At 33.5% G+C, this 22204-nt stretch overlaps 2 protein-coding genes and 1 pseudogene across 5 annotated transcripts in view; 2 read left to right on the top strand and 1 right to left on the bottom strand.

Annotated features, from left to right (window-relative positions):
- Nucleotides 1–2871, top strand: part of JAK2 (Janus kinase 2) — a 168333-nt gene extending 165462 nt beyond the window's left edge. For all 4 annotated transcript variants that reach the window (XM_031449763.2, XM_031449762.2, XM_010995238.3 and 1 more), the window contains one exon: nucleotides 241–2871. In XM_031449763.2, the coding sequence (XP_031305623.1) occupies nucleotides 241–348 (108 nt within the window). In that variant the 3' untranslated portion in view covers nucleotides 349–2871. The remainder of the gene's footprint in view (nucleotides 1–240) is intronic.
- Nucleotides 2872–2990: 119 nt separating this feature from the next.
- Nucleotides 2991–9647, top strand: LOC116152636 (26S proteasome regulatory subunit 10B-like; annotated as a pseudogene).
- A 4818-nt stretch (nucleotides 9648–14465) lies between these two features.
- INSL6 (insulin like 6) lies at nucleotides 14466–21472 on the bottom strand. The gene is made up of 2 exons (XM_010995242.3): nucleotides 21100–21472; nucleotides 14466–14827 (listed from the first exon to the last, which is right to left on the bottom strand). Exons 1-2 carry the CDS (start codon nucleotides 21380–21382, stop codon nucleotides 14466–14468), a joined length of 645 nt encoding a protein of 214 aa, XP_010993544.2. The 5' UTR covers nucleotides 21383–21472.
- Nucleotides 21473–22204: the final 732 nt, after the last annotated feature.

Raw genomic sequence — 22204 nt, 5'->3', positions numbered from 1 at the left:
ACAGGAATCATGTATTTTCTTTCTCTTTTTATCCAAGGATTTCAGGTCAGTTTATGCGATTTAATTTGCTGAGCTTTTTATTAGATAAAGAGCATAATCATGACTGTGGATCTAGACATAGCCATGGCACATGCCTACATAGGAAAATTAAGTGGGAGTTAGTTCCAAATTCATGTCTTCACCAATTAAAAGATGGCACTTTGTGTTCATCGTAATTTTGGTTTATTTTCTCTTTTACAGATTTATGTAATCATGACAGAATGCTGGAACAATAATGTAAATCAGCGCCCCTCTTTCAGAGATCTAGCTTTTCGAGTTGATCAAATAAGGGACAACATGGCTGGATGAAAGAAATGAATTTCACTCTGAGACCAAAATAGACTTACAAAGTTTTGTATTTCACACTGCTGTGGTCTATTATTACATATATCATTATTATATATATCATAATGCTAGCCAGCAAAGGTATGGAAACATCTGCTCAAAACCTTCAAAGTTGAGTGAGTTTTTCTTCATGAGAATACCAGCCAAAGACATTGATGAAAAGTTGTTAGCAAAGAATTTTGTAAAAAAAAAAAAAAAAAAAAAAGTTTTATGAATGTAATCAGTTAACATCACCTTTCTTTGGCAAAGGACGAATAGACTATTTTCAACTCAGAATGATGAGAGATGGAAAAATTGTAATGTAAATATTTCAGATGCACAGAATATGTATGTACAGTTTTTACCACAGTGAATGTGTAACATCTTGGCATCTTGTGTCATGTTTTACACAAGGGCTGGTGTTCATAGTAATGTTTTCTAATTTTTCCATAGTCGATCTATAATAACTTCACTATATACAAATTTAAGATGCTCAGATAATTGAATAAGCACCTTTATGTCCTTGTTCATCTATATCACAGGCCAGCAATATAAGCAGGTATATACTTCTAGCATGTTGTTTTATGTACTGTAAATATTTTTCAAAGCAAAGGGAACAAATGTTTAGTTTTATTTCTATAGAGAATTTCCCTGACCCTAAAGAATACATTTTGAAATGGAACAAGTTTACAAAGATATAACCCAATCTATTTTCTTATTTGTCTCCCTTGTATCTGTTTGTGATGAGTATGTTTTTTAAATAGAACTATATCCAAATTTTTCTAAGACTACAGTGCATAGTTTTCTTTAAAAATTTTGAGATTATGAATGCCAGGAATATTGTCATCCCTTGAGCTGATGGCTGCCAGTAAGATTCTTCAATCCCTGGGATCTGTGGGCATGCATTCAATGTAAGCATAAATTAGATCATTTTTCAAATGTATACACTAAGGTGCATAGTGGGTTAGGAATTTTTTGTCAAAAGAATGTGTATTTTAGGGATTTCAGAGAACTGCAGTCATGGAAGAGATTTTTTTTTGTTAGATTCTTATATACAAGAGAGAGATGAGAGTAAATTGGTTTAAAAAAAAAGTATGTGTGTTAATTTTATTCAAGAATGCCAGTAGAAAATTCATAATGTATGTATTGAAGAAAAATGAGTATTTTTCAATTAAGTATAAAGGTTTGTTTGTTGTCGTCGTTTTAGAGCTACTCCATTTTAGACACCACACTTCAAATATGGCGGGGGTTTTTTTGTGTGTGTTATTTATACAAAGTTCAGAATTCCTGGTATTTTGGTTAAAAAGAAAATAGTTTCTTACTTTCTCTTCAGCGCCATATGCTATTTTTTTAGCCTTAAGACTTTTGATTATCTAGTTTTTTGGAGCTGGTTTTAAAATGCATATTATGTAAGAAAAAAAATGCCTCACACATAAAGTTTGAAATTTTTTGGTTGGAAGGAAGGAAAGGAGAGAAATGTTTTTTATATTATCTTTAAAGCATTTTAGTAGTTACCAAATGCACAAATCATCTAAAATGATAATATATTTTTAAAGATTTCTAGTAAATATTTTGATGAAAGTTGATTATAATTTTTTTTAACCTATAAAGACCCCTCAAGGATCTGTACTTGTAATGCATTTTTAGAGATCTGATATTCTGTTACTTTTCAAGTCAAAAGTAGCATATCATATACTATTCTTGAGTTCAGATTTTTGTACTAAAACTTAAAACTAGATTCTTAAAAGTCAGTAGCATTTTGTTTGTTTATAAAAACAAAGATGTTAACTGGGTTTCTTTTTATAAAGTTTTAATGTTACACTTTTTAGTTTTAGGAGAAAAGTCCCACATAAACATCTTAAGTTTTTAGAACAGGATGACTTTATTGTAAAATTCTAAGTTTTCAAGAGAACTATTATTCGTTGAGGATTTGTGATGCTTTAAATTTTGATTCTGACCATACCTAAAAGGAAATTAACCCTGCAGCTGTTTAGTTGATCTGCACAAAACACAGGTAAGTAATTCTTGTACCAGTTAATGCCAAAGTGTTTCTTCCAATTAATATTCAGAAATGAGGGTGAAGGTTTTCTTAGAGTTCTGTTATTCTGTAAATATTTCAGTATATTAAGTTATACAATCTTTATATAAACAATTCCCTTTATCCATGGTTACCTACTTTAGGAAACAGTCATTTTTTCATATTATTTATATATATGCTGCCAGTAGCACTATAATTTGCTGTGGAAGAGGGCTTTCTTACAACCCAAGATTTTTGACTTAAAGTCAAGTGAAATTTTTATCACAATATAACTTCTGATATTTAAATTTTATTTAAACAGTTTATTATGGAGTAGACATTAGAAACTACCTATGGTTCTATATCTGGGAGCCATTCTCCAAGGGGATGGCATGATGTGGTCAGACTGAAACTGTATTATTTTCTTCACTGTGCCTTTAAGCATGTTCCCACAAAATTGAAATACTGATGTAATAAATACTCAGAAGTTACTTTCTTTTGTACTGTCACCTAACCAAGGAACTGAGGTTAACACACTGGTTTGGGGATATGCAGAAAAAGACTTTTATGAAGTAAACTTACCTTTCAGTTTTAAAGAAATGCTTCCTAAGATTGCTATCAACTGCTCTGTGTTCTTAATGAACACTGCTGTATCCACCCTAGGTCTGGTAGTTAAATTATTTCTAATGAAAGTTTTTAATTTTCCAGTACAACTTGCTGATGATCTTTGATCTGCTACATTAGAATAAATAATAACAGTAAGTATAAGTCAATAGGATTATCCAAACAAAAGAGTAGGTTATATGAGATAATCTTCATTTTATTTAAGAAAAAAAAAATCACAGTATGAATATCAGAAAATACTTGATGTTGATTCCCAGATCTGGGTTGGTTGTACTTAATTTCAACATAACTAGCTGCTAAGTGTTTTATGATGCTGACAGTAACATTAGAGACATTTCAGAATGACAGTGAGAGAAGAAAATTTTAACATTTCCACATTAATCAAATTCATATAGTATACATACTATATAGCCTTTAACTTTTCACATGAATCTCATTCTTAGTGAAATGCACATTATACACCTAAATACCAAAATATTTTATAAATTACCAGTTTTGTTATACTTTATTACAACATATTCTTTAGGTTAAGAAATTAATTTCTATTGTGCTTATGGCATTGCTGAGTTAGTACAGGCTGTAAACATTGTTCTTTTTCAGTTTTACAGATTTATAAGGAAAGCCTCTATCTCCAACTGAAACACTAATCATAGTTAATGTGTTTTTAAAAGTTGTTAATGATCATTTTCCATTATAAGGCTTTTCCTTGCATAGATACTCTGTTGATTGTGTCATGTGATGCACAAAAGTTTTTAATTTTGATATATTCCAAGTATCTATTTTTACTTTGGGTGTCATATCCAAAAAAATCATTGCCAAATCCAGTGTCATGAAGCTTTTTCCCAATGTTTTCTTCTAAATGTTTTATAGTTTTAACATTTAGGTCTTTGATGTATTTCTTAGTTAATTTTTCTGTATGGTTTTAGGGTAAGGACCCATTTTTTTTAACATGTAGATATTTAGTTCTCCAGGTACTATTTGTTGAAAGAGTGTCCCTTTCCCATTGAATGATCTTGGGGCACCTTTTGTTGAAAATCATTTGGCTGTAAACATTAGTTTATTTCTGAGCTATTTTATGCCATTAGTCTGTTTGTCTTTATGCCAGTACCACACCATTTTGATTACTATAGCTTGTGTAGTAAGTTTGAAATCAGGAAGTGTGAGACCTCCAACTATGTTCTTTTTAAATATTGTTTCGGCTATTTGGTGTCTCTTGAAATTCCATATGAGTTTTAGGGTGGGTTTTTCTATTTCTGCAAAAAAAAAAAATCATTGGGATTTTGATAGGGTTGTAAATATGTAGACCACTTTGGGTAGGGGTACTATTCTCTTAATGTGGATCATCTCAGTTTATCCATACAACTCTATGAAGTAGGTACTATTATTTTTCTCATTTTAAGTATGTAGACACTGAAGTTTAGCAAGATACAATAAATTTCCAAGTCCCACATTTAGAAAGAAGAGATGCTGAAATTTTGAATTTAGGCAGTCTGACTCCAATGCCAGAGTTCATAACCACTTCACTATGCTGCCTTTTGGCAGCACACATATAAAGCAGCAATAAACTATGTAAGTTTTTTCAGTGATCTGTGGTTATGTTTCCCAGGTGGCAAGATAACAAAATAATTTCAGTTCCCAGTGAAAATTGTTTGAATATATTTTTAGTTGGACTACCACATTCTTGTCCTCCAAACAAAAGAATTTAAGTACACAACAATTTGATAAAATGTAGAAAAGTAAGTCTTTGTAGAAAGTGCAATGTAAGGGATGATAATGCCTTTTGCTAGATGATGAGAGAAAATTGAAAGTAAATGAACTTTAAGGAAAAAAAGCTTGGACTGGATCTTATTTTCCAGAGTCACCATAATATTTGCTACATGAAAGGGGATTACTGGAGTGGGAGAAGAGGATCAGAGATTTAGATGAAACCATTCATTGTACAGCTGAGGAAGTTAAGTCCAAAGACACCTGAATTTGCCCAAGGCAAGAGCAAAATCAGGCTACAACCCAGGTCTTTTGACTCTGATTGATGGTCTTTATATTACATGCTAAATTACCTTATTTTTAAAGAAATGAGCTTAGGTTGTAAACAAACCATAAATTTTATTTATATAATCTTCTAACAAGTCATTTTTGAGGGCCTGCAGTGAACAAGGCACCATGTTAAACATTGCTGGTGAACAAAGATGTTCAGATGTATCCTCAAGGGTTTTTTAGTTGAGAAGGGACTAAGATACATCTTTAGAAAGCATTACAAAGACAACTTGAGAATATTCTAGGCAAAAAACAGAACATTTAAATAGCACATCTCTAAAAGGAAGTTACTTCTGATAAATTTATAGTACAGAAAATTAAGTGGCAAGTAAAACTAAAGCAGATCAATTATGCACATAACATAGTAAACAGATATTTAATATATTTGAATCAAATCAGTAACCTGGAGAATGTTAACCCAGAACCAAGGTTGTAAAACTATTTCGTATGATGGTGAATGATACAGAGAATTATACCAAGTAAAGCCATATGTAAGAACAACTATTCACAGCTATCAGTTCAGAACTTTCAGGCAGAACTCACCACATTTTATCCACAAAACAGCCTCCCTTCCTAATATACTTAGTCATAATAAGGACATCACAATTCTCTTAAGTCATCAGAGCTCAGGACCCAAGTAAAACCTTTTATTCTTATTTTTTTCTCTTTTGCACTCTTCCACTCTTCCTTCTTAGTGTCTCCTGCATCAGTTTCTTCTTCTGGACTCCTTTATAATTTCATGTCTTGAGTATTGTTATTTTAATAACCTAATTGGTCTTCCTTCCTTCTCTCATTAGTCCTGCACATTACTGTCAGGTCATTCTTCCCAAAGCACAGTTTTAACCATGACACTTTCTGCTCAGATTTCCACTTCTCCTCACTTCCTACAGGATAAAGTCCAACACCCAATACTCCCACCAGAGGCAGGCAAATTTTAATACCAAAACAAAGGGAGCCTGGGCCAGGGCTGCCTTATTGGTTCTTTTTTTTAAGACACCATCCTTTGACTACCTTTTCCACTTGTCTTCTGGTATTAATTTCAAACTCCTTTCACTAGCGTCTTTTCATTATAATCATAACTGTTATGTAAACATTAAAAATTATTGAGAAAATAACATTCAGGAGAATTATGCTCAGGACAGATAACTCCCTCTGCTCCCCACTAAACTAAGCTTCTGTCATCACAAGACCTCCAGAACATGTCCCAAACTGCCTAACCTACATTTATCTCCCACGACTCCTCAATAATTTTCCAATCCTGTCAAAATGGTTTCTTTACCATTCATTCTCTGAAAGTATGTCGTAGCTTGGACTAGAGAGGTGGGGACAGAAATGGAAAGAAATAGAAAAGTATGCTACTGATGGGTTGGATGGGAAGGGTGAGAGAAGAACAAAGCAGCTAGGTGGATGGAGGAATACAGACAAAATTCCATTTTGTATATGTTAAATTCGAGATGCCTAGCAGATATCCAAGTAGAGATGTCACATAGGTAGTCATTTAAAATAATGGATATAGTTAAGGTAACTTAAGGATGTGTCATTAGATAAAGGAAGCAAGTATCGGATCAGGACCTCAGACAATCTAACATGCAGAGGTTAGATTGAGGGTGAAGACTCAGCAAGGAAAGGCAAAGAACAGTCCAATGAAGTAAGGAAAAAAGGAGTGGAGTTTCATAAAAGCAAGAGAAAAACATATTTTAAGTAAGGGAATGGTCAGCTGGGTTGAATGTTATTTACTGAAGGACCAAGTAACTGGAGTGCCTTGAACTGACCATTACAATTGGCTATAGTGAACTGATGGGTAAGTTCAGTATAGCTGGAGGAGAGCTGCTGAACTGGAATGGTTATGAAGTTGGTAAGGAAGTAGAGACAGTAAATACAGGCTACTGTTTTCAGAATTTTTGCCATGAAGAGGAGCAGGGAAATAAGTGATAGGTTAATGTGGGTGTGAAGGGAGGACCTTTGGTTTTTAGTTGAGAGATATTACATGAAGTTTATATGCTGGTGGGGTGGGCTACAGAGAAAAAGAGAAACTGATGATATTGGGGAGAGAATTATAAAAGGAGGAAAATTTTTAATGGGATCCAGAACACAAGACAAAAATGAGTTTAACAGATGAGGAATACTTCCACATTTATAAGTAGAGGGAAAATGGTAAAATGGGGTACAGGAAGGTTGTAGATTAGGTAGTAGACACAGGAGAGCATTTTCTCACTGAAGTTTGAAGTGAAATTATCAGCTGAGACTGGTAATTTATTGGTACTCTCATGTCTGGCTTGGTTACTATTTTTCCTTACAAATGAAAGTGAGACTCTGCTTTTGACTATGATGGAATAACCTGGACCAGATTTCCCCCTCTCCCATAAACTAGAGTTAGACAAACCATGAAACACCTAAATTCAGACACTGAATAGGCAAGACAGATCCCTAAGAGAAGGGAAACAAATGAGGTGAGCCTTATGATAGTTCCAACAATAGAAGCTATGTAAACTGAAGCACAAAGAGAAAAAAAAAAAAAGTAAAATAGAAAACAGAGCCTCACTGACCTGTGGTATACTATCAGGCAATATAACATCTGTGTATTGGAGTCACAGAATAAAAGAATTTTAAAATTATTCAAAAAATGATTGAAATTTTTCTAAATTCCAAACAATAAGCCCATAAATTGAAGATCATGAACCCTAAGCAGAATGAACACAATAAAGGCCACACCAAGGCACAATATAAACTGTTAACTTAGACTTACATAGAATATCCTCCAAAATAAAGACTTTTTCAGAAAATCAAAAGCTGAGAGAATTCATCATTTGCTTACTACAAAAAAAGGAAGTTCTTTAGACAAAATTATACCACATGTTAACTTGATTCTGTAATAAAAGAATAAAGAGTACCAGATGGTGAACATGAGGGAAAATAGGTTTCTTTTTGATTTCTTTAAAAGATAATTGGGATGGGCATGGCCATCCACCCCTCCTCCTGGTGCTGCTCCACTCCTTCATCCCACTTCTCCCCCACCTCAGTGGCCATGGCCATTCTTGGCATCCTCTATGAGTGATAGCATCTCATCACGGCAGACCACAGAGATAGTGAACTTCAGGACTATCACAAAAAAGGGTACTGGAGCATAAGAAAATTAATAGCTGTTTTAAACAATTAAGGGAATAATTAAAAGAACTTACCAATCAGTATTAAAAATCTGAAAATGACCTGAAGTCCCTACAATCACCAAAATCTGGAATGATTGTGGATAAAGTACTTAAAGGAATTAACTGAAGAAAAATTCATTGTTAAAGCTACAAATGGATCAAGATACTTTTTCAAGCTGGCAGTAAAACAACCCACAATGTAAGCTGAAGCCAGGAACAGGAGCTGCTTTGGATATGATTACAGTGACATTTGCCAAGATCCACTGTTTTACAGCACGTTTCATAAGGACACAGGTAATATTTCTTTTTCTTAGGTTGGGGTATATCAGAACAGATCATCAAATTAAGAGAGGTAACAGAACTACCTCTTACAAATGTAGAATTATCCCAGTGTAGGGGTAATATATCTAACAGGCTCTTTGTTGTATGAACCACCAGGTGTAGGAAAAACAGTAATAGCAAGAGCTGTTGTTAGCCAGCTGCACCTCAGTTTCATAAATGTTGTATCTAGCTCTGCTGTAGACAAGTACATTGGTGAAAGTACTCATTTAATCAGAGAAATGTTTATGTCAGAGATCATCAGCCATGAATCATTTTTACAAATAAATAGATCCCACTGATGAATACTGGTTTTCTGAAAGTACTTCAGTTGATAGGTATAGAGGACTTCAATGGAGTTAATAAAATAGAAATATATATATATTTATAAGCAAAATTAGATACACTGAAAATCCATGGAGGTACCATTACCAAGCATGATAAAATTAGAAGCAATCATGAAGCTTTCAGAGGGCTTTAATGGAGTAGACCTGAGAAATGTTTACACTGAAGCAGGTATATTTACAGTTCATGCTGATCATGAGTTCATAGTGTAGAAGAACTTCACAAAAGCAATCAGGATTGTCTGATATTAAGAAACTAGAGCCTAAACTGGACTACAGAGTTTTAGTGGCCACATGGCAGATACTGGCTTAATGTAAAAATCAGTTGAGGAAAATGTATGCAATAGCAATAATCTCATTAAAAGTCATTGGAAAAGATAACTTGAAAACAAAATTTAAAATGTGTGGTTTATAGTAGATATAGAAGTAAAAGATACAAAACAACAGAAAAGACAGGAGGGGGAAACTGAATTATACTATTGAAATGGTCTTAAATGGCACTGAAGTAATAGTATTTGAAGGCAATCTGTGATAAATAAAGAAGCAAGCATACTGTAAACCCTACAGCTGTCACTAAATATCAAAATTTACAATTAAAATAAAGAAGCTTTTGTATATTTATATAATGGAACACTACTCAGCTATATAAAACAAGAAAATTTGCAGCAATATGGATGGACCTGGAGAATGTCATTCTAAGTGAAGAAAGCCAGAAAGAGAAAGAAAAATACCATATGGTATCACTTATACAGGGAATCTTAAAAAAAAAAAAAAAAGACAAACTTATTTACAAAACAGAAAGAGACTCACAGACATAGAAAACAAACTTATGATTACCAATGGGGGAAAGGGTGGGAAGGGATAAATTGGGAGTTCAAGATATGCAGATACTAACTACTATATATAAAGTAGGTAAACAAGTTTATACTGTATAGCATAGGGAACTATATTCAATAACTTGTAGTAACTTATGGTGAAAAAGAATATGAAAATGAATATATGTTCCTATATGACTGAGGCATTGTGCTGTACACCAGAAATTGACACATTGTAAACTGACTAAACTTCAATAAAAGAATATATACATTAAAAACAAGATACATAGGTAAGTAACCAACAGAAGAAAGAAAATAGAATTTAAAAAAATTTCAACCCAATAGAATTCGAGAAAAAGGAACAGAGATCACATGAGACATAAAAAGTAGCAGAAATGTAGATTTAAACCTAGAACATACTGATAATTATACTAATCAATAACATAAACATTCCAAATAAAAGGCATATACTGTCAAACTCAATGAAAAAGCAAGAACCAACTAATGCTGTTTACAAGGAGTTAATTTTAAATATAAAGATGAAATATGTTAGAATAAAAGGGTAGAAAAATTATATACGATGGAAATACTAACCAAAGTTGGAGTGGCTATATTAATATCAGGAATATTACCAGTGATAAAGGGAAACATAATATTCTAACAATTCATTAGATGACACAACATACACCTAGTAACAATTTTTATGTATATGAAGCATAAATAAATGACCTACAAGGACAAGTAGACAAATGCACGATTACAGACATTTCAGCACTTTTGTCTGACAGAACAAGACAGATCAATCAGTAAAGACTCACAGAACACTGAACACAACACAATTTAAACTAGTTAACATGTATAGAATACTCCACTAAACAACAGCAGAATATACTGTTATCAAGAACACATGGAATAATCATCACAATGAAGCATATAGTGGATCATATAACATGCTCAATAAATTTTAAAAGACTAAAATAGCATTCTGTCAACAACATCATTCAATTACAAATGAATAGAAGAAAGCTACCTGGTAAATGCTGTGAAACACAGGGAATTTAAAAACAACCTATGGGTCAAAGAAAAATTACCAGAGAGAACAGAAAATGTTTTCTTTGAAGGTAATGAATAAAAATGAACTACATAAACAGTTGAAGCTGTGATTAGAGTAAAATTTATAGCTTTAGATTCTTCTGTTGAAAAGGAAGAAAAGTCTAAAATAAGTACCTTCAGAAACTAGAAAACAAAAAGGAAATAAAACTCAAGTAAAGAGGAGGAAATAATAAACCTAGAAGTATAGCAAAATAGAAAAAAGAAAATCAGTAGAGAAAACCAATGAAGGCAAAAGCTGATACTTTGAAAATACCAATTAAATTGATAAATCTCAGATAATTATCAAGAGAAAAAGACAAATTACCAAAATCAGTAATAAAAGAGGTGTTATCACATAGAACTTACAGACATTTAAAGGATAATGAGGGAAATATCATATTTATGCCAATAAATATGACTAAGAACTTAAACACAGTGAACTAATTTATTTCAAGAAAAGAAGTGCCAAAATAGACTCAAGAAGACATAAAAAATTTAAACAGAACTATATTTTAAAATTGAATTTATAATTAAAAACTTGAAGCCAAAATAACTTCACTCACAAATTCTGTTAAACAATTAAGAAATAACAATCCTACACAGATTATCTATGAAAATAAAGAGGCAACACTTTCCAACTTTCTTTATGAGGCCCCCATTAGTTTAATACTAGAACCAGACAAAGACATAAGAAAAAACTATACACCAATATTCCTTATGAGCACTGATAAAAACCCCCCTTAACTAGCAGCAAATACCCAGGGGTAATATATATTTGCATATAATATAAATACATAAATTTTATATATTTATATTTATAATAGATGAGCCTTATCTGAGGAACACAAAGTTGGTTTAACCTTCAAAAAAATCAATGAAATTCACCATATTAACATAATAAAGGAGAAAACCCATATAATCATCTGAACATATGCAGAGAAAGCACTGAACAAAATTCAACACTCAAAAACTCTCAGAAAACTGGGAATAAAAGGGAATTTTTACAACTTGATAAAATGCATCTACAAAAACAAGCTAAATCATACTTAATAGTGAAACAATAAATGCTTTCTCTCTGGGACTGGAACAAGGCAAGGATATCCACTCTCTAGTCAACATTGTACTGGAGGGCCTAAGCAATGCAATAAGACAAAAGGGGAAAAAAAGACATCATATTGAAAAAGAAGAAAAAAAAAGATTTCTCTATCTACAGTTCCGACTATTTACATTAAAAAATTTGAAGCAATCTACAGAAAGAAAAAAAAAAGCTACTAGACCTAATAAGTGAATTTACAATTGTAGGGAACATGGCCTAAATATGAAAATTTACTATTTATATATAATAACAACAATTAGAAAATAAAATTTTAAAAACTGCTTAACAAAAATAAAATACACATTTAGCAAGATATTTATAAGAACTGTACACTGAAAACTATAAAACGCTGAAATTAAGACCAGAAAATGGAAAAGATACCATATTCATGCATCAGAACACTCACTTCTCTCCAAATTGATCTGTAGATTCGATGTAATATCAGTCATAATCTCAGTAGAATTTGGTAAAACTTAAGCTGGTTCTAAAATTTATATGGAAATAAAGGACCAAAAATAGACAATACAATTTTTAAAAGAAGACAAAGGTTGAAGGACTTACAGTACCTGATTTCAAGACAATATGTATGGCTATAGTAATCAAGACAGTGTGATACTGTCATAAAGACCGATGTATAGATTAATAGAACAGAACAGAGTGTCAGTAATAAACCCACTTATATATATGTCAATTGAATTTGTTAAGATGTGCCAAGATGACTAGATTAAAATAACAGTCTACAATAAATGTAATGGAACTACTGGTTAGCCATTTGGGGGGAAAAAACTGGCCTCTATTTTCACCATACACAAAAATGAACTCAAATGAATCACAGACCTAACATAAATGTTGTAATAAAATTATAACGCTTTTAGAAGAAAACTTGGGAGAATACCTTAACTTGGAAAAAGCAAAGATTTGTTAGACATAAAATGCAAAGTATCACCAACTATAAGAGAAAATTGATAATGTGAACTTCACCAAAATTAAAAACTTCTCTTTTAAACAGTCTCTTAAGGAAATGATAAAGCAAGACAGAATGAGAGAAAATATTTGCATATTGCATCTTCATACCTGACAGAGGACTTGTATCAAGAATTTATGAAGAGCTCTTATAATTCTTTAAAAAAAAAACAGGCCAAAGATTTCTACAAAATCTTCAATGACTGTCCAATAAGCATATGAAAAGAAGCTCAATATCATCAGTCATCAGGAAAATGCAAATTAAAACCACAGCGAGATAGCACAACACTCACATTAGGATAGCTAAAATTAAAAAAAAAAAATGATAATATTGTGTTGGTGAAACGGAGCAACTGGAGCTCACTTTGGAAAACGATCTGGTTTTTTACAAAGTTAAATTTATACTTACCATATGCCACAGAATTGCCACTCCTGCATATTTACCTAAGAGAAATAAAAACATGTCCACACTAAAACCTGTACATGAACATTCATAGCAGCTTTATTCCAAATACAATGAAATGCTATGCAAAAATCAAAAGGAAAAAATTTACTGATTTATGCAACAACACTGATGTATTTCAAAAACCTCATGCTAAGAGAAATTAGCTAGACATGTGAGTATGTACTGTATAACTCCATTTATATAAATTCTAGAAAAGGAAAGACATACCTGTAGTGAGAGTGGTTATCTGCCACTGCTAAGCATCTGGAGGTTCCATTTAAGATAAAACCCTTAAGCTACCATCCTTGCCCTAAACCAATTCAAAACCACTTTCTGAACCACTGTCAGGGGCTTTATCATTCAAGCCCATTTAAGAAAATAAACCATGTCAGGTATTTTAATGGAAGATTTAATATAGTTTGACTTGTATTAGAAGGCTGAAAAGGAAAAAGGTAACAGAAAAAAACTTTAGGAAGCAGCTACCACGCCTAAACAAAGTTAAGTAAGTTAAGGTTATCAAAACCTAAACACTTGGCAGGCAGACAAGACTGGCACTGCATTTCTAACAAGTTCCCAGATGATGCTAACACTGCTAACTTGGTCAGCACTCTATTCTGACCAAACCAGAATAGTTTCACACTGTATCAGTACCTTCAAAGCAAAGACAGGGTATCCTGGAGAGATTTTACAACGTAAAGACAGTCACTGAACTCTCTTTAAGTTGTCAATAGAAACTGAAAAAATTACTTATCAGTTACTATAATAAAACACAAAGATTTAAAAGTGTACCTACTATGACAGTATAAGCGCTTCTACAAGGAGTGGTAGTTGGTTATTTTTAAGTTGGTGGGACACATGTATTGGCATACTGCAGTGAGCCTAAGAAGTCATGGGCACCAGTCTGTATGTCACACATGGAATGCAGATCATTCCACAATCCATTTAAATTTAAGAGAGTTTCAATCATAACAAGAATAAGCAGGTAATTCTTACCTCCAGTAACATCTTCAAATATGAAAATACATGAAAAATAGGGTACCAAAGAAAATATTAAGATTCTTATTACCACCATAAAGTACTGTCAAGTCCTTACAAAGTACATTCAGGTATTGTTCACAGCTGAGAACCTACAAGGACAATTACCAAAAAATAAAATAAAAAGTAAAATATATTAAGCTTTTATTAAGTTAGTATAATTCCTATGATGGTTAGTATATCTCAGTCACAAATGCCAATGCTTCTTTCTTTAAGTTTGTATAATCAATATATGGAAGGCATGCAATATTAAGTTCTTCTTTTGTACATCCTTTCAGACAACATTTTTCTGAGTATCCTCTGCGTTTTCTTTGGGGATGATTCCCCCAAAACAAATGGCTTACGGTTTTAATTTTGTTTTTACTTTTCTTCTGAAAATCTACAATCTCACGAATATATGAATTGATATCTTCTGACGAGGAAAATACCTCCTGTCTTGTCTTAAAAGGCAAGTTGGCCTTTCTGTACTGATACTCGGCCAGCGACTGCATCTTCAAATTGTTTATTGCTTCTTCCTGAGAGGCAGAAGTAGAGACTGTTGAGAGAAAAAAAAAATCCTACTTTATTAAAATCTTCCTTTAGCTGAAAATTTAATCATAATACTGTATACTAAAGTCCACAAATTTTAAAAACACAATCACATTTTAACTAGTAAAGTGGTTATTCAAAAGCAATATATATATTTTTAAAATAGCTGTAGGTAGTATTTTTCTATAAAAAGGCAGAAAAATCTTTGCACATTTTTATGCAAAAAATATTTTTTGAGATATCATTCACATGCCATGAAACTCAGCATTTTAAAGTGTACAGTAAATATACTCACAAGGTGTACAAACATCACCACTACCTAATTCCAGAACATTTCTATCACTGTCAAAAGAAACTGCCACCCAGGCATCCAAAATTTCAAAAAAAATAAAAAGAAACTGCCAACCATTAGCACTCACTCTCATTTCCCTTTTCCTCCAGCTCTGACAACTACTAATATACTTTCTATTTCTATGAATTTGCCTAAATCATACCATATGTGGCCATTTGTGTATGGTTTCTTACACTTAGCATAATGTTTTCAAGGATCAACCATGTTGTAGCATCTACCAGTACTTTATTCATTTTATGGCTGAATAATTTTCCATTGTATGGATATATCACATTTTGTTTACCTATTTATCACTTGGTGGACATTTGGGATATATCCCCTTTCTGGTTATTATGAATAGCACTACTATGTGAACATACTTTCAATTCTCTTGGGTAGTTCTATCTAGGAGTAGAACTGCTGGATCATATGGTAAATTTGTTTAACTTTTTTAGGAACCACCAAATTGTTTTCCACAGTGGCTGCACCATTTTACAATCTCACCACTGATATACTAGGGTTCCAACTGGTCCACATCTTCACCAACACTTGATATTTTCCATTTATTGAATATTGTCATTCTAATGGATTTGAAGTGGTATCCCATGTGGTTTTGACTTGCATGACTGACTTCAAGACTAATGATGCTGAACATTTTTTATGTGATTATTCTATATCCTCCTTGTAGAAATGTCTGTTCAAATCCTTTGCCCATTTTTAATTGGGTTGTCTTTTTATGAACATTTTAAAAATAAGTGGTTAGTAGACACCGTTTTGATTTTTGCTGAAATATAAAGAAATGGAGAGGTGGTGATACACTCAATGAACTGATTGTTTCTGTTACATTGCTCTTACTCAGTATTACTGATAGGAAGTTAAAATAACACCAGAAGGTAATTATTTGGAGGCTTGTTGAAGTTGCATCATTGCCTTTGCCCATCTACAGTCCCTTTTGGGGTATATTTGCCTCTAGCCACTGCTGTAGAGTTAGCCCTTAGGCAGCCATGTTCTGAAACACAGGACTCCACCCTATATCCACAGTTGAACAGACAGAAGGTTGGCACCTGACCCTAGGCAAACCTATCTACTACAGTGGCCAGAAATCCATGCCATGTGAAAAATAAGTTGGTTCAATGAGATTTACCCTCTTTGAAATTAGAATTAAGAAGTAATAAAAACAACATGAGTTAGAACCAAAACTGAAAGGACACTATGAATCCTGTAATGACAAACTGAAGTTATAAAAGAAATATATTAGAAAAGAAAACATTCAGAGGGAGAGAGAGGCAATACGATTTTTAGAACTGATGTGATTCCTTAAGCTTTTCACAGTCTTTCCAGGTCCATTTACAGATCTTGTTTTTATAATAACTATCCCTGTTTCTTTTTCAGTGTATTTAGTTGAACCTCTGTCTCTTGCAGTTACAGTCCTAGAACACTCTGTAATAACATTGCGTTTTAATAAATGCCTAAGCTGAAATGTGAAATATTAAAACTTTAGGATAGATTATTAAATAAACAGTAGCAAATAATGTCATCTAAGACAGGTAAATATATGATCAATTAAAATGTATCACAATTAACAGAGTACACTGAAGGGAAAAAGTGAATTCGATTGTCTAGGAAGGTTGAAGAAAGGACTTCCTGGATGAGACGTGTCATGTTCTGTCACATAAAGCAAAAAAAAAAAAAAAAAAAATGCAGGCAATAAGAAGGAAATTTTTTTACGAATGAAGGCAACTAGGAAATAGTGAAAAGTACATGTCAAATTGGGGAGGGAATTTAAAGGGAAACAAGCTGTACTCATTGGGAAACAAGAAAGGTTAAAAATGAATACCCAAATCAGTCAACTGAAAAAAAAAAAGCAACAGCGATAATCCAGAGAAGTAAGAAGGAAAGGAATCAATGACATATAGAACAAAAACAATATAAAGGTTTAGAAAAACAAAAGTTGGTTCTTTTGAAGGATTAATAAAATAGAACTCTAGCCAGACTAATCAAGAAAAAAGAAAGATGAAAATGAACAAAATACACTAGGAAAAGAACCACATACAAGTATAATTGAGGTCATTTTTATAAATGAATACTATGAATGCTTATATATTTAAAAATCAAGATGAAATGGTTGAATTCCTAAAAAATTACAAGATGTCTTAACTGGCACATTTAAGACACAGAAAACTTAAACATATCAACAATATTCAAAGAAATTAAACATATAAGAGTCATTAACTCCCAAAAAAGACAGACATAGATGATTTTAGAGGTAGGTTCTACCTACTTTTCAAGAGCAGTAAATTCTAATCATATACGAGTTGTTCCAGAGAAAGAGGAAAAGTGCAAAAGATACCCAGCTCATTTTATGAAATTACTATAATCTTTATTCCCAAACTAGATAAGAACAATGAATTTTTTAAAGGACAGAGATGAAAAATACAATAACTGAAGTAAAAAACACACTAGACATTTAAACAACGCACTAGAAACAGTCAACAGTACACTAAATGATACAGAGGAACAGATCAGTGAGCTGGATGGCAGACTAATGGAAATCACTGATGATGAACAGAAAAAAAGAAAAAAGAATGAAAAGAAATAGAAGCACAGCTTAAAAGATCCCTGGGACAACATCAAGTGCAGTAATCACATTATAGGGGTCCCAGAAAGAGGAGAGAGAAAGGAGCTGAGAACATATTTGAAGATATAATAGTGAAAACTTTCCTAACCTGGGAAAGGAAACAGTCAACCAAGTCCAGGAAGCACAGACAGTTCCATGCAGGATTAATCCAAAGAGTAACACACCAAGCATATTGTAATTAAAATGGCAAAATTTGAAGAGAAAGAGAGAATATTAAAAGCAACAAGGGAAAGGCAATAAATAACATACAAGGGAATTCCCATAAGGCCATCAGCTAATCTTTCAGCACAAATTCTGAAGGCCAGAAGGGAGTGGCACAATATATTTAAAGTGATAAAAGAGAAAAACCTAAAACCAAGGATACTCTACTCAGCAAGGCTCTCATTCAGATTTGATGGAGAGATCAAAAGCTTTACAGACAAGCAAAAGCTAAAAAGTTCAGTACCATCAAACCAGCTCTACAACAAACATTAAAGGAACTTCTCCAGTTGAGAAAGAAATGGCCACAACTAGAAACAAAATCATGAAGTAAAAAAGCTCACCAGTAAAGGGAAACATACAGTAAAGGTAGGGAATCATCCATTGACAAAGCTAGTAGTAGGAAGATTAAAAGGCAAAAGTAGTAAAATCATCTATATCCACAATAAGCAGTTAAGGGATACACAAAACAATTAGATGTAAAATATTTTATCAAAAACAGTAACCATGAGGGGAAGAGAATACAAATGCAGAGTTTTTAAAATGCATTTGAAATTAAGAGGTCAGCAAATTAAAACAATTATATATATATATATATATTTTTTTATATATATATATATATATATATACATACATACACACACACACACACACACACACACATATATATATACATAGATAGATAGATTGCTATATAAAAACCTCACGGTAACCACAAACAAAAAAATCTGTAACATATATATACAAAAAAGAAAAAGGAATCCAAACATAACATTGAAGATAGTCATCAAATCATAATAGAAGAGAGCAAAAGAAGAAAAGGAGGGGGGAAAGGCCTACAAAAACAACACCCAAATAATTAGTAAAATGGTAATAAGAATATACAAATTGATGATTACCTTAAATGTAAAAGGCCTAAAGGCTCCAATCAAAAGAGAAAGCACGGCTGAATGGATACAAAAACAAGACCCATATATATGGCCTATAAGAAAATCATTTCAGATCTAAAGACACCATAGACTGAAAGAAAGGGGACAGAAAATGTACTCCATGCAAATGTAAATCAAAAGAAAGCCAAAGTAGCTATACTTAATAATATCAGACAAAACAGACTATAAAATAAAGACTGTTACAAGAGACAAAGGATAGTACATAATGATCTAGGGATCAACCCAAAGATGCACCCAATATAGGAGCACCTAAATATATAAAGCAAATTTTAACAGACATAAAAGGAGAAATTAACAGTAACACAATAACAGCAGGGGACTTTAACATACCACTTACATCAATGGACAGATTATCCAGACAGAAAATCAGTAAGAAAACACTAGTCTTAAATGACACATTAGACCAGATAGACTTGATACTTACAGAGCATTCCATCCTGAAGCAGCAGAGTTCTTTTCAAGTGCACAAAGAATATTCTCCAAGATAGTTCACATGATAGGGCATAAAGCAAGCCTCACTAAATTTAAGAAAACTGAAATCATATCAAGTATCTTTTCCAACCACAACACTATGAGACTAGAAATCAACTATAAGGAAAAAAAAACCTGCAAAAAACACAAGCATGTGGAAGCTAAGCAATATACTGCTAAATAACCAATGGATCACTGAAGAAATTAAAAAGGATCTCAAAAAAAAAAAACCTAGAGACAAATAAAAATGAAAACACAATAATCCAAAATCTATGGGACACAGCAAAAGCAGTTCTCAGAGGGAAGTTTATAGCAATACAAGCTTACCTCAGGAAACAAGAAAAATCTCCAATAAGTCACCTTTAAAGGAATTGGGGTGGGGGGGAAGAGCAAACAAAACCCAAAGTTACTGGAAGGAAAGAAATCCTAATGATCAGAGCAGAAATAAATGAAATAGAGACTAAACAAACAACAGAAAGGATCAATGAAACTAAAACCTGGTTCTTTGAAAAGACAAAATGATAAACTTTTAGCCAGACTCATCAGAAAAAAAGCCAAAGGGCTCAAATCAATAAAATAAGAATAAAAAGAAGTTACAATGACACCACAGAAATATAAGATCATAAGAGATCATAAGAGACTACTACTAACAACTTTATGCCAATAAAACAGATAACCTAAAAAAAAAACATTCTTAGAACAGTATAATCTCTCTGACCTAGGAAGAAACAGAAAATATGAACAGAACAATTACCAGCACTGAAATTAAATCAGTAATTTAAAAATAAGTAAGTTAAAAAAAAACAAACAAAAGTCCAGGACCAGATGGCTTCACAGGTGAATACTACCAAACATTGAAAGAAGAGTTAACACCTATCCTTCTGAAACTATTCCAAAAACTTGCAGATGAAGGAACACTTCCAAACTCATTCTATGAGGCCATCATCACCCTGACACCAAAACTAGACAGTTATCATGAAAAAAGGAAATTATAGGCCAGTATCACTGATGAATATAGATGCAAAAATCTTCAACAAAATATTAGCAAACGAAGTCCAACAATACATTAAAATAATCATAAACCATGATCAAGTGGGATTTAGCCTAGGGATGCAAGGATTTTTCAGTGTCTGCAAATCAATGAATGTGATACACCACATTAACAAACTTAAGAATAAAAACTAAATGATCATCTCAATAGATGCAGAAAAAGCTTCTGCAAAATTCAATATCCATTTACAATAAAAGCTCTTCAGAAAATGGGCATAGAGGAAACATGCCTCAACATAATAAGGCCACATACGACAAGCCCACAGCTGACATCATAGTCAATGGTGAAAAGCCAAAAGCATTTCCTCTAAGATCAGGAACAAGACAAGGATATCCACTCTGACTACTTTTACTCAACATATCATTGGAAGGCCAATCCACAGCAACTATAGCTCAAAAAAAGAAAAAGAAAAAGAAGTGTTTATAATGTGCTAGGCAATGTTTTGATTTGTTTCAGTCATCTACATTAGGGTCTCTCTTGAGGATAGTCTACTCCTTTCCTTAATTTCACAAATCTTGATTTTGCAAAATTTGTCTAAAATCAATTGAATTACTATAAAGGGCAATAATTTCACTGATACTACACTCTGAATACTCTATAAATAAAGTGCATGTTCTCTTAAAATGGCAAACATTTTTACCTGTGTCTGTGCCTCTCCCCCATACCGGGAAGGTGGTTTGGGGGCTTTCCAACCGATCGGGGATGAAAGTTTCAACCTTCTCCATAGCCTGGGGAAGAAGCTGTGTGAAAGGATTTCCCTCCTCAAAGTGGCTCCAACTAACATTGCCGCAGAGTTTTACTATTTCTTCTAGCAGGTGCCTGCCGCACAACTTCCTGGCTCTGCTAATGTCGTTCAGCTCACGGGAGAAACGAACCAGCAGGAGCCCGAGCCACAGCAGATAAATTCTGAGCAGCGGCGGCATCCCTGGGCCCCCAAGCCAGGGCCGCCAAGCCAGGGCCGCCCTGCGCCCTAACCGCCCTCTGCCCGGTTCCGCGCAGCCACCGCGCGTGCGCACCCGGAGACCTTCTGATCTTAGCGTGCCGACCTCGCGAGAACAGCAAGATGAGGCGCGCCGAGGCGCCGCCTGGGCTTCCCGCGCTTCCGTTGCTTCCCGAGGCTCTCTGACCACCTCAGTAGCAAGCTGTTTGTTCTTAAAATGATGGATTCGTCTTTCTTGCTATCTTCACTGGGGAGACTCATCAACTGAAATATGCGGCCCCATTTAATGGGTAAAGCCTCCCTCTAGTGGAAAGCATTTCCCGCCTCTTTAGCCTGCTGGTTACATGGAGCGTCGCTTCCTCAGAGAAACCTTTCATTTTCTTCGTGGGTTTGTCTCGGTAGGTTTGCTCGCATTTATTAGTGCGCTTATTTGTTGACTTCTTTCTCCAGATCCCCAAATTTCACGAAGGCAGTACCTGTGCCTATTGTTGTGTCCCATTATACCTCAGGGCCTGACACAGATGCCAATCAAATGTTAAAACATGACTGTGCTAGAATATGAGTGTGCGTTTTAAAGGCAGATTCAAAACTTCTTCAGGGAGTTACTACCAGTTCTGCGGGGAGAAATGGGCCTTAGCTTCAATTTCCAGAACAGAGAGTACCTGGGATAATAATCCGGGTCTTTCAGTCGTAGCTTATATAGAGAGGATTTTCCATTGCTAAATTATAACTCGTGTCAACTTTAATAATAGCCAGTTATTTTACCAGAAAAAGTGAGTTTATTCAGGAATAACCAGAGGAATGC

This window comes from Camelus dromedarius, chromosome 10 (assembly GCF_036321535.1).
Source record: "Camelus dromedarius isolate mCamDro1 chromosome 10, mCamDro1.pat, whole genome shotgun sequence".
Classification (NCBI taxonomy): Eukaryota; Metazoa; Chordata; class Mammalia; order Artiodactyla; family Camelidae; genus Camelus; species Camelus dromedarius.
The sequence above is the reverse complement of the archived record's forward strand: the minus strand, read 5'-3'. Positions and strand labels throughout refer to the sequence as shown.

What these genes read in the sequence shown, in the direction of transcription:
- INSL6 (XM_010995242.3), bottom strand. Translation starts at nt 21,382, where the DNA reads ATGCCGCCGCTGCTCAGAATTTATCTGCTGTGGCTCGGGCTCCTGCTG. An exon ending in GGGGAGAGGCACAGACACAG is followed by an intron (nt 14,828 to 21,099) that starts GTAAAAATGTTT and finishes TTCTCTCAACAG; the next exon opens with TCTCTACTTCTGCCTCTCAG.